General features: G+C 42.1%; 1 protein-coding gene across 1 annotated transcript in view; it reads right to left on the bottom strand.

Moving 5' to 3' along the window:
• The window catches only part of CD180 (CD180 molecule), a 42,080-nt gene extending 29,210 nt beyond the window's left edge, over nucleotides 1-12,870 (bottom strand). The window contains exon 1 of the mRNA XM_069096443.1: nucleotides 12,621-12,870. Coding sequence (XP_068952544.1) covers nucleotides 12,621-12,719 — 99 coding nt within the window. The 5' untranslated portion in view covers nucleotides 12,720-12,870. The remainder of the gene's footprint in view (nucleotides 1-12,620) is intronic.
• Nucleotides 12,871-13,413: the final 543 nt, after the last annotated feature.

A 13,413-nucleotide genomic window follows, 5' to 3' on the forward strand; every position in this document is an offset into this window, starting at 1 on the left:
CTCTCTTTCTCTCTTTCTCTCTTTCTTTCTTTCTTTCTTTCTTTCTTTCTTTCTTTCTTTCTTTCTTTCTTTCTTTCTTTCTTTCTTTCTTTCTTTCTTTCTTTCTTTCTTTCTTTCTTTCTTTCTTTCTTTCTTTCTTTCTTTCCTCCCTTCCTCTCTGTCTCTTTTTTTCAACTTGTATCCCCTTAGAACAATGGTTGGCACACAGGAGATGCTTAATAAATGTTGATTGAATTAAATTATTAGAAATCCTATGTTCTGTAATGGGAGAATGTCAAGAAAGGGAAGATCTTAAGATGTGCTTGATATGCTTAATACAATACCTGCTACGTGGTAAGCACTTAAGTGCCTGTTGAGATTTGAGTTGGAAGGGATCTCAGAGATGTATCATATAGCTGAACACTCTCGTTTTACAGTTGAGGAAACTGAGGCCCAGAGAGGAAGAAGGGATATGTTATAGGTCACAAATATAGGAAGTAGCAGGGCAGGCATTTCAACCCAGGGCCTCTGATTCCCAAATCCAGCATGTTTCCTACTACTTTAGGGGGAGGAGAAAGAGGAGGAACTTAGCCTTTTGGTGGTCCCTAAAAATTTCATTGGAGTTAGGTGATACAGTGGATAGAACACCAGGTCTGGAGTCAGGAACTTTTCCTAAGTTCAAATCTGACCTCAGACACTTACTAGCTGTGTGACCTGGGGTAAGTCATTTAACCCTGTTTGCCTCTATTACATCATCTGAAAAATGAGTTGGAAAAGGAAATGGCAAACCACTCTGGTATCTTTGCCAAGAAAGCCCCAAATAGGTTCATGAGAGTCACTTGGACATGACTGAAAATGACTGAACAACAGCAACAAAAATCCCATTGTGAAAGTGGCTGTCTGATTGTAAAGCTGACCATGCTTGGACAGAGAGGTAAGTCTTTTACTCATTTGGGCCCAGGAGGGCAGGGCAGGGTGGTATCTACTCACTTGGCAGGTCATAGCAGAAGAAGATGGACCTTAACTTTAAACAATTATTGAATAATTGAAGGGCTCACAGGGTTATTTGAAGACAGTTTTTTAAAACTAGACCATTTCTGAGGATGGTTAGAGTAGGATTAGCCTGGATGACCTCGTACAACGTTTTCCTATTGCCTCTAGGATAAAATATAAACTCCTCTGTATGATTTTTAAAGGTCTTCACAATTTTACCTTTCTAGATGTATTGCCCACTCTGTCTTTGCTCTTGTCCCAACTCCCCATTCTAGCTCCTGACTCTTTCTGTACCTTGGCCTGGGCTTGGGTCCATCCCTAATTAAAATATACTCCCTCCCCTCTTCTAAAGATACTGAAGTGGTTTCCTTCTCCAGCTCACTTTACAGATGAGGAGACTGAGGCAAATAGGGTTAAATGACTTGTCCAAGGCCACACAAAGCTAGTAAGTGTCCTAGGGCAGCTTTGAACTGGGGAAGATGAGTCTCCCTGACTTAAGCCCTGGCACTGCACAAAGCTGCCCTCTTAGAGACCTTAATTCCTTAAAGCTCAGCTCAGGTCCTATCCCCTTGAGGAAGATTTTTCTGATCTTTCTCCCTTACCCCAAGCTGTTAGAGATCTGGTCCTCCCTGTACTTCTTGTACCCTACCCCAGTAGAAAAGAAGCTCCTTGAAGGCAGGAATTTTTGTCTTTTTATTCCCAGGCAGTCATCTTCAATGAGATTTTTGGGACCACCAAAAAGCCGACCTCCTCCCTCCTCTGTGCCTAGCATTGTACCTGGTTTGTCTAAGTGTTTAACAAGTGCTTGTCGAATTGAATTTGAACTGAATCATGTAATATTATATTGATATGTGTTTGTATCATATCCCCCTTCTAAACTACCAGCTAAATGAAAACAGGAACCCTTAGACTGTGAGTTCCTTGAGGGTGGGCACTGTTTTTGCTTTTGTTTCCTATTTCCAGCATAAATGTTTCTCAACTTGACTTGCCTAACACAATTTTACCTCTCTCAGTATTACCCCCATTTTACAGAAAATGAAACTGAAGACCAGGGAGATTCCTCAGGGTCACAGGGCAGATGTCAGAGGCAAGTCTGAAACTAGGGTCTCTCCTGACTTGATGTTGGCAGTCACAATAATTTTCCTGCCCAAGCAAAGATTCCTTTCTCCTCCTCCCCTTAAGGATCACCCTCCTCCCCCCATAATGGCTCACAGACCTGGTTCAAAAAAACTTATTCTGTGCCTTGTCTCTATTGCTTGATTCCAACTTATCCTCTGTGTAACGTATAGTAACTTAGAGAGCTGTTTGCTTGTTGTCTCTTACATCAGACTGTGGGTCCTCAAGAGCAAGGATCCCCTTTCCCCTTTGTATTTTCAGGGTGTAGCACAGTTCCAGGCACATAGTGGGCACTTAACAAATGTTTATTGACGGACTCTCTGTTACACAGATTTTTTTTTTATTACCATCTTGATTGTTCCCCTGGTTCTTACACAAGCTAACTAGAAAAAACAGAAATGTTGCTTGGTGCTTTCAGATTTTAGTAGAGTAAGTACTTTATATTTAGTCTCCTTTTCTCTAAGAAAATAAATCAACAAAGGCCTGTAAAATCTTTCTTCCCTGGGGTCTCCCAGGAGCATTTCATAATTTTCATTGCCATTCTTCAGGCCCCTTCCCATTTAGCCCCCTGTAATTCTCCTGGTGCGGGAGGGCAGTTCCTTCACAGACCTAAGGGCCCCTATCATTCTCCCCGAAAGCTCTTGCTATCCATCACCTTCCCTAGTTTTATCTTCCTGCAGTTTCGACTGCCTATGACTAGGGCCTGTGACTGTGTCACCGATATATCTTTACCCTCTTCCCTTGGAGCAGTGCAAGAAAATGACTGTCAGGGAGGGAGTTCCAGGGCATCTGCTCTCCCCAAAAGGCACTGTGGTATAATGGAAAGAGCCCAGAGTCTGAAGGCAGAATTCAAGGATTTAGAGCTGGAAGTAACCTTAGTCATTACCTAGGCCAAGAGAAGCCCGAAGAAGGGAAGCAACTGGTCCAGGAGGTCACACATATAGTAAACATCAGAACCAGGATTCAGATCTAGGTCTTATGACTTATCCGAATAGGTGGTCCACAGCTCCAAAGAACTATGGCACTGCTTAAAATCTCCTTTTCCTCATCTGTGAAATGGGGGTAATGATGTATTCGTTCCCTACCTTATAAGGTCATTTTGAGCAAATAAGGTAAAGTACAGAGAGCATTTTGTAATTTAAAGCACTAAATGTATCATAGAGAGTCAACCTGTAACATACAGCTGGGTTCCAACATAGTCAAACTGTGTTCAAGCCTCACCTCTGACTGTGTGACTCAGGACAGCATCTTAATTGATTAGTGTTCTAGATCAGTGATTCTCAAAATGTCATCCTTGGATACCTAGGGAGTCTCTGATACCCTTTCAGGAAGTCCATGAAGGCAAAACTATTTCCATAGTAGTATTAAGACATTTTAATTTCTAATGTGGAATAGATAGAACCCACATAAATAAAATTTCTTTGGGATCCCCCATGATTTTTTACAGTGTAAAGTGGTCTTGAGAAAAAAAAGGTTGAGATTCGTGCTGAAATGCCCAGGTAAAGGGAGTTTTCTTCTTCTGGAGGTGCCTTTGTTAAGGAAATCAGAGTGAGACCCTGTTTTTTTCAGTTGTTTTCAGTGATGTCTGACTCTTTGTGACCCCATTTGGGGTTTTCTTGGCAAAGATACTAAAGTGGATTGCCATTTCCTTCCCTAATTTGACAGATGAGGAAACTGAGGCTAACAGGGTTAAGTGACTTGCCTAGGGTCACACAGCTAGTAAGTGGCTGAGGCCAGATTTGAACTCAGAAAGATGAATCTTGCTGACTCCAGGCCTGGCTCTCTGTGTACTATGGCACCACCTAGTTGCACATATACATAAGTAACCAATAACAAAGTTCTTTTAATATGAGACTGTCCAGAGAGAAATCAGAGACAAAACAGCTATGTAAACCAGGGCAAAATGACTATAGAACCAGTCTTTTCCCTCTCCTTTGGATGGCTGAGGGGGATGGGAAAAGGGGAAATTAATTTCCTCTCTTTGGGCCTGTTTTTTCCTCCATAAAATGAGGAGGTCGGACAAGATGATGTCCAAGGTGCCTTCCAGCCCCAAATCCTTGGGTCCTCTTTCCAGTATACTGCATTGCCTTTGGAGGAGGCATGCTCAGGAGCTCCCAAGCAGTCCTTTCCTTTCATTGCTCCAAGAAAAGATGATAAAGATGCCTTAGCAGCACATTTGTGGGCTTTAGTAGCAGGCAGCTGAGACTGTAGGGAGATAACACTAGGGGTATGTCTACAAATGAATGAAAATCCTGTTATAGAGCTGACTTAGCTTGAGCTTTAGCTGAAATAAGTGAAATACTTTCGGCTCCTTGGATGAAATGTCTTTAGAAATTCAAGGTGATGCAGTGGTTGGGAAATTGTAATTGAACCATAAGTTCATAGATTTAGATCGAGAAGAGACCTTAGAGATCGTCTAGTTTCACCTCTTTCAATTTACAAAAGGGGGAACTAAGGTTTGGAGAAGGGGGAAGAAACTTGCCCAAGGCCAGTTAGCTAGCAAATTAGTAAAGCTACAATTCAAACTGATCTTCCTTTTCCAGATCCTATGTTGTGTAAGTCTCAGTGTATTTACTTCATACTTTTCACTTTCATGTGGATATATTTAAATATGTTCCACACTTTTACTTACTCTATTCCTTAAGACTTTTGGGTTCTAGATCTATGATTTCTTCCTCCCTCCTTCCCTCTTTCTGTTTCTTTTTTATCATTAGTGTTGGGGAAGATGTTGTGTGTAAACTCTCTGCTGACCATCAGTCAATAACTGAGTCCTTCTGTAATTTATATTCCAGAAAAGTCCCCTGGAATGATTTGGGGTTCAGTAAATTATCCATGATCTCATAACTAATATAGGGTGTCTCAAAAGTCTTAATGCAGTTTTAAGCTTTAAGAAAACTAAATGCCTTGGCTAGGTGGTGCAGTGAATAGAGCATGGGCCCTGGAGTCAGGAGGATCTGAATTCAAATCCAGCCTCAGACACTTAACACTTACTAGCCGTGTGACTTTGGGCAAATCACTTAACCCCAATTGCCCTCCAAAAAAAAAAAAAGAGAGAGAGAGAGAAATAAATGCTACAAATTTATTTTTAAAATCATGAGAAAGTTTAGCTATTGCAATTTTTTCCATGCTTACTGAGTATTGTGAATTTTGAGAAATATGTTTTAATTTGAACAAGATGGATCACCTGTTATTATGTGTTACTATATGTTGACACTTTCTCAGACCTGAGGCTTGCTTGTCCACCTCAGTTACCTGACTTATCTCCACTAGTGTTTTTTCTTGTTGGGTCATCAAAACTCTCATGTACGCATCAAAACCTTGTTCTTTGGATGATTTTAAGGCCAAATTGCAATCTTTTCAGTCACTGAGCAAGTGACTGAAGAAAATTTTTACAAAATTCAAAACTTCACTAGAACGATGTTCAGCATAAAACAGTGGTCATGTGAAATTTTAATGAGAAACATAGTAATGTTTTAAAATAAATATATAATTAACCTTTACAATGTTTTTTTTTTTTTGTAAGTTAGTAGAATTTGTATTTCTGAAGTTATTAATTAAAGCTTAAAACTACACTAAGACTTTGGGGACACTGTGTCAGAAGTAGTATTTGAACCCATCTATCACAACTATTCCCATGTTGCCTTTCCATCTATACCTAAAATGAACATTTTAGTTTCCAAATAAAAAAATCAGGATCGGTGGTTTGACAAAGTACCTTCCTTTTGTCAAGCATTATTAGAAGGACCCATTCTTTTCTTGAAGCTTCAGCTGGCCTGGAAAATCCAGGGCATGTATATGGTATATACACATGCACACATACACTCTTCCACTCCTCCAACAGCCTGCAGTCTTTGTTGTATAGCTCCAACGCTACTTCTTCCATGAAGCCTTCCTAGATTTCCCCAGTGAGTAATGTTCTTTACAACTTCAGATTGAGGTTGTATTACTCATGTCCCATTTAGTGTTATAGCTGTTAATACAGGCTCTTTGAAGGCAAGGTTTGCTTCACTCTTGCCTTTGCTTCCCCCCTGTGTGGCATATGCTAGGTGCTTAGTAAATAACTGGTTGAAATGAATCTAATGAAATTGAATATAGTGGATTCTTATTGTAGACTGTAAGTTCCATGAGAGCAGGAATTGGGTTCTATTTATGTTTGTATCTCCCTCCAGTCCAGTGTAATGCTCTAGGTTCCTGGGTTGGGGAATCTGAGGCCTCAAGGTCACATGTGGCCCTCTGGGTCTTCAAGAGAATCCATTTGGGTTCAGTGAAAGGGTTAAACTTGAGAACCTAGAGGGCCATATGTGGCATCGAGGACACAGGCTCCCAACCCCTCTGGGCCTAATATAGGACTAGGGACAGGGGAATAGACCTGGGATATCATTAGTATTAGGGATTTCCAGGTGAGGAAACTGCCTCTCCCCAAATGGGTCAGTACCATCTTTGTAACTTATAATCATAGGAGAGCTCCCTTGGGCTCTATACACAGCAATGTTTAATACTTGTTCACTGGATTGTTGCTCAATTGAGTTAATGAGAATGCAGGCAAGGGATCAAATTCAGCCACAGCTAAATGGTGGCCTGTGGAGCCTGGTTCTTGCAGCAACCGGTAAAAATAGGAAGCTGAGGATTGAAGAGCCACCGTGGGAACTGCTTTCTTAGGCTACTCAGAGCACTTGAATTGGTTCTCAGCTCAAGGTTTTTAGTTATTTCTTGGACTGTTACCAAGAAACATTGTAATAAGTTCCTGAAATTGTCTGTAAATGCATTGGCCGGGCTGGCTCTAGGCTGTGTAGTAAAGGGTTTCTAGTGCATCTCACTGACTTCCAGCTTTCTGCCCTGATGGATCCAGACCCAAATCTCCATACCTAGAGCACTCATGTGATCCACATGTTTTCAGAACTCCATACTGTATCACCCTATCCAGACTCACCCTCCCCATATTCAGAATGTACAGCTAGTCCAGCCCTATCCAAACGGACCTAGCCTCTCTCCTCATCTCCATTTCCTGGTTTCCTTGTTCTCCTTTTAGTCTTAGCTAAAATCTTAGCTTCTGCCTTTCCTGATCACACTTTAATGCTAGTGCCTTCTCCTGCTGATTTTCTCCAATTTATCCTCTATATAGGGGCAACTAGGTGGTGCAGTAGATAGTAGATGTGGAATCAGGAAGACATTTTCAATGTTCAAATTCAAATCTAGCCTCAGACTAAGCTGGGTGACCCTGGGCAAGTCACTTAACCCTGTTAGCCTTAGTTTTCTCATCTGCCAGATGAGCTGGAGAAGGAAATGGCAAACCACTCCAGTACCTTTGCCAAGAAAACCCCAAATGGAGTTACAAAGAGTCAGACATGACTGAAACAACCGAGCAGTGAAAACATATGCATGTAAAGGGAAAGCCAGCCCCACCAAGCACTCATGTGAAGACTTGCCATTCCCCAAGGTTGGGTTTTAGGGACACTTGAGACTTATTTCCTGTTTATTGAGAAGTACTAGCATTAGTAGCAAGGGCACAATCCCAGCCAACAGCTATCCCTACTTCAAATAGAATTCCCACATTGGAAAGAACATAATTTTTGGCACTAAAGGACCAGGGTTTGACCTCTGAATTTTGCTTCCCTTGAGACCCTTGGTAAGTCTCTCAGCCTCCATTTCCTCATCTGTAAAATAAGGTCGTACTAGATAGCCTCTGAAGTTCATTCCAGCCCTGCCTCTAGGACAGGTTGCTCTCTGTGATGCTCAGATCTTGCCAGAGCTAGGCCACAGAGTGACTCTTTGAGTGTTGGTTTTTGCCTGCTGAGCTGGCAGGGTTATCGGGACTATTTCCTTTACAGAGGAAGGCTTTGCTCATGAGCTACTAACAGAAATGAGGGCTTTTCACTGTATTTGGATGTTTGTTTCCTTAGCCTTTAGAAACCAAGAGATCTGAAAAATGAAAGTGGTCAGGGTTTAGGTCAAAGTTTATAGTGCCTGAGTTTCCTCAAGGCTCTCCCTTGTATTGTAGTACTCAGAGGACTTCACCACTGCAGGTAGAAGCCTGACCTAGTGGCCTCCAGGAGTGGCAGCATGGAACATAAAATCTCCTGTTTCCCCCTTTTCCTTCATCCCTAAAGTAAAGCTAATTGAGCAGGCAAAAGTCAGCAACTCTGGGCCTTCTGGTGGGTGGTTCAGCAAGATAGTCAGTCAGCCCTGTTGACTCTCAGTTAGATGTGCTCCACCTTCCCCAAGCAATGCAGCCTGGTCCCAGGGGTCAGTTCATACAATCCCAGAATTAGAGGTGGAAGGAAACTTGGAGATCATCCTGTCGGGGGCTCTCATTTTATTGATGAGGAAACTAAGGCTAGGAGAGGTTAGGGAACCTGCCAAGCTCGCCCAGCCGGCACACAGAGATGGTATCTGAGCCCTCTGAGTCCAGTGTTTCCTCTGCAGCATCATGTAGCCTTCTGGTCTTGGGAGTTATGGGGCTGCATGTCCTGTCCACTCCCTCCCAGAGGGAGCTGAACTCATGAATCTGAAGTAAAATCACCACAAAATGAAGTGATTAAAAAAGGGAAAGGAAAGAAAGAAAGAAAATAGGGCTATTGAGGCATCTTTTAAAAAAGAAAATAGAGCAAACAGAAGGAAGAACAGAAAGAAAGTCAGATAAATAGGACGACTTTGAGGGCTACAAGTTGAATTTATATATAAAAAGAAAATCAAGCTGAACATAACAGAGCCCTGAGGTTTCGGTACAGGGTTCCTTTTCTGTCTACTATGCAAATGCACATATTCTAGGATTTGTTAGACTGAGAGTAAAAATTAATAATTAAAAAAAGAAAAAGAATAGTTTTAGGGATTATGTCTCTTCTGCCATAGCCAAAGTGCTGATTTATTAAAGTACAGCAATTTTGTGGTGATATCTTGAACTGAAAGTTGATCTTTCAACAGGGGTTGATCATTGGGACACTTAGAGATTGAAAGATTTTCCCTCCCTATGGATGTATGTGTAGATTTGTCATTCTGTCTTGTCTGTCTTCAAGGACAGACATTAAGGAAGTCTTTAAGAAATTACTCCAATTGCCTCACCTCCCCTCCTCAAAAAAAAGAAAGAAAGAAAGAAAAAAAAGAAATGGGGGCAGCTAAGTGGCGCAGTGAATAGAGTACCAACCCTGGAGTCAGGAGGACCTGAGTTCAAATCCAGCCTCAGACATTTAACACTTACTAACTATGGGACCTTGGGCAAGTCACTTAATCTCAATCATCCTGCCTTTCCCCCTCCAAAAAGACCCCCCCCCCAAAAAAAAAAAGAAAAAAAGAAATATCCTTTGGTTAACATCTAGGATATCATTAAAGAAGGCACATCACAACATGGAAGCAACTCATTTGTAATTCAACAATCTTAGAGATTTGCTTAGAGCACTGGGAGTTTAAGCTACTTGTGTAGGGCCTGAAGCTAATATTAACCAGTCAATTAATCAACAAAAATTTATTGAGGATTTACCTTTAGGTCTGGATGGGGACACAAAGAGAAAAAGGAAAATAATCCCTCCCTCAGAGAGTTTACATTCTATAGTGTGAACCAATATGTATATAAGCGAGTATTTATTGGGCGACTAGGTGAGGAATAAAGAAAGACAGAGCACTGGGCCTGGAGTCAGAAAGACTCATATTCCTGAGTTCAAATCTGACTTCAGACACTTACTAGCTGTGTGACCCTGGGCAAGTCACTTCACCCTATTTGCTTCAGTTTCTTCATCTGTCAAATGAGCTGGAGAAAAAATTGGCAAACCACTCCAGTATCTTTGCCAAGATAACCCCAAATGGAGTCACAGCAAGTCAGACACGATTGAATATGGCTGAACAACAACTATACACACGTGTGTGTATATATGTGTGTGTGTATTTACACATATACATTCATATATACATATATCTATACATATATGAAGCAGCTCTTCCTGACTCGAAGACTAGAGCTCTACTTACTACACTACACTGTCCTTAATAAGCATCCTTGGTGCTGCTAAAAAGTCTTAGTGTCAAGATAGACCAAAAAGTCTTAACTTTTTCTTTTTCAGAGAAACTTTTGCCAGTCTAGTGAGGCCTACGGACTCTTAAGTGTGTATAAACACACCCTCCTCCCCCACCCCCGACACACACATACACATCCATACACATATATACAAATATGTGCATTAAACAAAATACGTAGGATTACAAAGGAAACTGATTATGTTGAAATTAGTTATCAGAATTAAAAAATAGAAACACAAGTTTGTGGATGATGAGTGAAGAAATTCTGGTCTGTTGCACCCTTCTCACATTCATCACTTCTGTTCTTAAAATCAATCTAACCCTCATCTGTCTAATCCCAAACCTTTAGTCCTGCTTCTGTGTTTTATTTCAGTCTTTTTTTTTGGGGGGGGGAGAGAGGTTACCTATTACTATTAAACTCCCATTTTTGGGTTGTGTTCTTTTTAACCAAACCTGTCTTCTCTGCCCACACCCCACCCTCCCTATCTCTTATTCCTGTACTGTTGCTGATTGGACTTTCCTGGCCCTACCTCCATCTAACTGGAATGCCATTGTCTAGCATGGACCTGCTCTCGGCCATTAACCTCAGGATCAACCCAATCCACCAAGGCAGTTCGCTTGGTGGGTGCCCAGTAGCAGGTTCATCCACTACAGAAGCAATTATCAGGCCCTAGGCACTGGAAAAATAGATGATGCCAAGCACCCACTCAGGAAGAGTTGTGGAGGATGACTGAGAGTGGGCATTTGATGAGGAAAGGGAACACGACTGAGCTCTCCAATAATCCCCCTTAGAAAATAATTCATAAGGGGCGGCCAGGTAGCGCAGCAAGGGAGAGCACTGGCTCCAGTGTCCAGATGACCTGGGGATCGAATCCCAGGCTCAGACACTTAGCACCCACCCAGAAACACCTGGCTGTGTAACCTTGAGCAAGTTTACTTAACCCCAATTGCTTAGGGGTGGCTAGATGGCTCAGCAAGTAAAGAGCACCAGCTCCAGTGTCGGGATGACCTGGGGATCGAATCCCAGGCTCAGATACTTAGCACCACACCCAGAAATAACTGGCCGTGTAACCTTGAGCAAGTTACTTAACCCTGATTGCTTTAAAAAAAAAAGAAAATAATTCATAGTTTGAAAGATACAGTTTGAGTCCATAGAATTCATGTACAATTGGTCTCCTCTCCATTTTATTCCTTGTGCTGGAATGGAAAAGTGGAGAGCTATAAGAAAAATTAGGGCCTATGCAGAGGGATATAAGTCAATAGGACTTAGAGTTGGAAAGGACCTTGGAGATGTGAACCTCTCAAAACCAAAAACTGCCCACTCCCCCCAACCCCACCCCCTACTTGTTCACACTTATTTGCTCATTTCTGCCTTGTGAGAGTGAGAGATAAGCTACTGGCACCAAGCTTGTTGATGCTTTGCCTTGAGACCCTTTCAATGACCCACTCTCTATATGGTGCCTTCCATGTTCACTGGAAAGAGACTATGACTTAGTATCAGAAAACCTGGGCTCTCATGCCAACTCTGCCACCCATTGGTTCTCTGATCTTTTATTAGTCACTGGTCCTCATTCCCCTGATCTATAAAAACGAGAGGGTTGGCATGTTCTCTAAGAAAGGTTTTTTTCTAGCTCTAACATTCTTTTAGGCTGAAATAAAATTCCTTGGGGGGTTGGGAGGTGGGCAGAACTATCTGAAGAAAAGGATATTCCTAGACTTTTCCTTTCCTGACATTGAACTGGCTTCCCATTTCCCTCTCCCCCACAGTCCTCTGTTTTCTGTATGAGATATCTGGCTTACTACTCATGAAGGAAAATCTTGCCATGTTCCTCATTCTCCTTTCATTGAAAGAGATTGATGTAATATTAATGGAATTTAAGATCTTCTCCACCCCATTAATAGGCTTTACTTGGAGTCCATTAAGGCAAGCTGGCTTAGGGGAGGCTTGCTTGTAGGAAGACTTTCACACCTTTTGCTAATTTATAATTAGGCACTGAGGGGTTGTGATGCCTTCTGGCTCTGAGAAGTGAATATATATACTCTGAGTTGGTATTTTGCTTTGGGGGCTTGCTTATGAAAAGGTTCTTGTGATTCCCTGGTCAAGATTCTGAGTGACCATATGTTCAGAGCTCCCAGTCTGCTCAGATGTAAAGGCTCTGTCCATCCAGAGGTGATTCAGGCTGGCAGAGCCCTGTCTGTTGGTCTTTATTCCTCTGCTTGCATTTTCCCTATTTATATTTTCTCTGAAGTTCGTGGTGCTGACTTTTCCCCTGAACTAGTGAGTAGAATTAAAGATTTTTGACCCCTTAAACTGCTATCTTTCCTGGTAAAGCAGATCTAAGAACCTGTGCTAGCAGCCATCCTGGGTATGCCAGTATGGTTGCTGTTACAATTAAATAGTGTGATGCTTGAACTCAGACCAGATTACAAATTGAACAGCTGAATTTCACCTAAAGAAAAACTGTCCCTTCCCCTCCCTCTTATCCCTTCCCTCTTTCCCCCCCTCCCCCTTTAATAGCACTCACCTCAGTACACATCTGGGCTGCAGATATAGCTCCTATACATTGAAGCGTGAACAGGCTGGCCAGAAGCAGACAGCCCATGTAGCTCGCCATCACAAACATACACCTCCAGCCCAGCTGGCCTGTTCACCTTCTTGAGTCAAGCAGTGGCCATCAAGAAAATGCACAACAGTCAGAAGCTCAAAGCAGTGCACGCTGAAAAAAGTGAGTGCATGGGTTAAAGCTTTCACCCTTTGGGCAGTTCCTCCCTCCTGTCACAGCAAAAAGAGGAAATCTCTCTGGGACTGGGCCCCTCCTCACCCACCCACCACCAAAAGTTCAGCCCCACTGGGAGTGTGAATGATTAACACAGCACTTCCTGATAGCAAACCCTGTATACTTGAGCAATCCCCTAGGCTAGGTGTTCTCAACCTGAAGTCCACAGATGGATTTCAGGGGGTTCATGAGCTTGGTTGGGGAAAATAATTACACCTTTACTATCACTGTAACTAGTATTCTTGGTTATCCTATGTATTTTATTTTGTTTAAAAAAATGTCAATCTGAGAAGATGATAATCTGAGAAGACTGTGGGAAGATGGAAGGGTTGACACAAAAAAGATAAAGAACCCCTGGTTCAGGTCTGGGGGTGGGCAGTGAAGTTGGTTCCCAGGCTAATAATTCATTTTGATGTGGACCAGTGTTAGTGTTTTGGCTGATGCCCGCCCCTGAAAATAAGAGCTGCTGGGAAGCCATAGAGGTATATGTGTGGTAGAGAACTTTCTTTGATTTGAGGAAGCTTCATCAGAATAATTTCTT

The sequence above is a fragment of the Petaurus breviceps genome, unplaced genomic scaffold (assembly GCF_028583685.1).
Source record: "Petaurus breviceps papuanus isolate PSGF00001 unplaced genomic scaffold, PetGlider_PUasm1.0 229, whole genome shotgun sequence".
NCBI classification, from domain to species: Eukaryota; Metazoa; Chordata; class Mammalia; order Diprotodontia; family Petauridae; genus Petaurus; species Petaurus breviceps.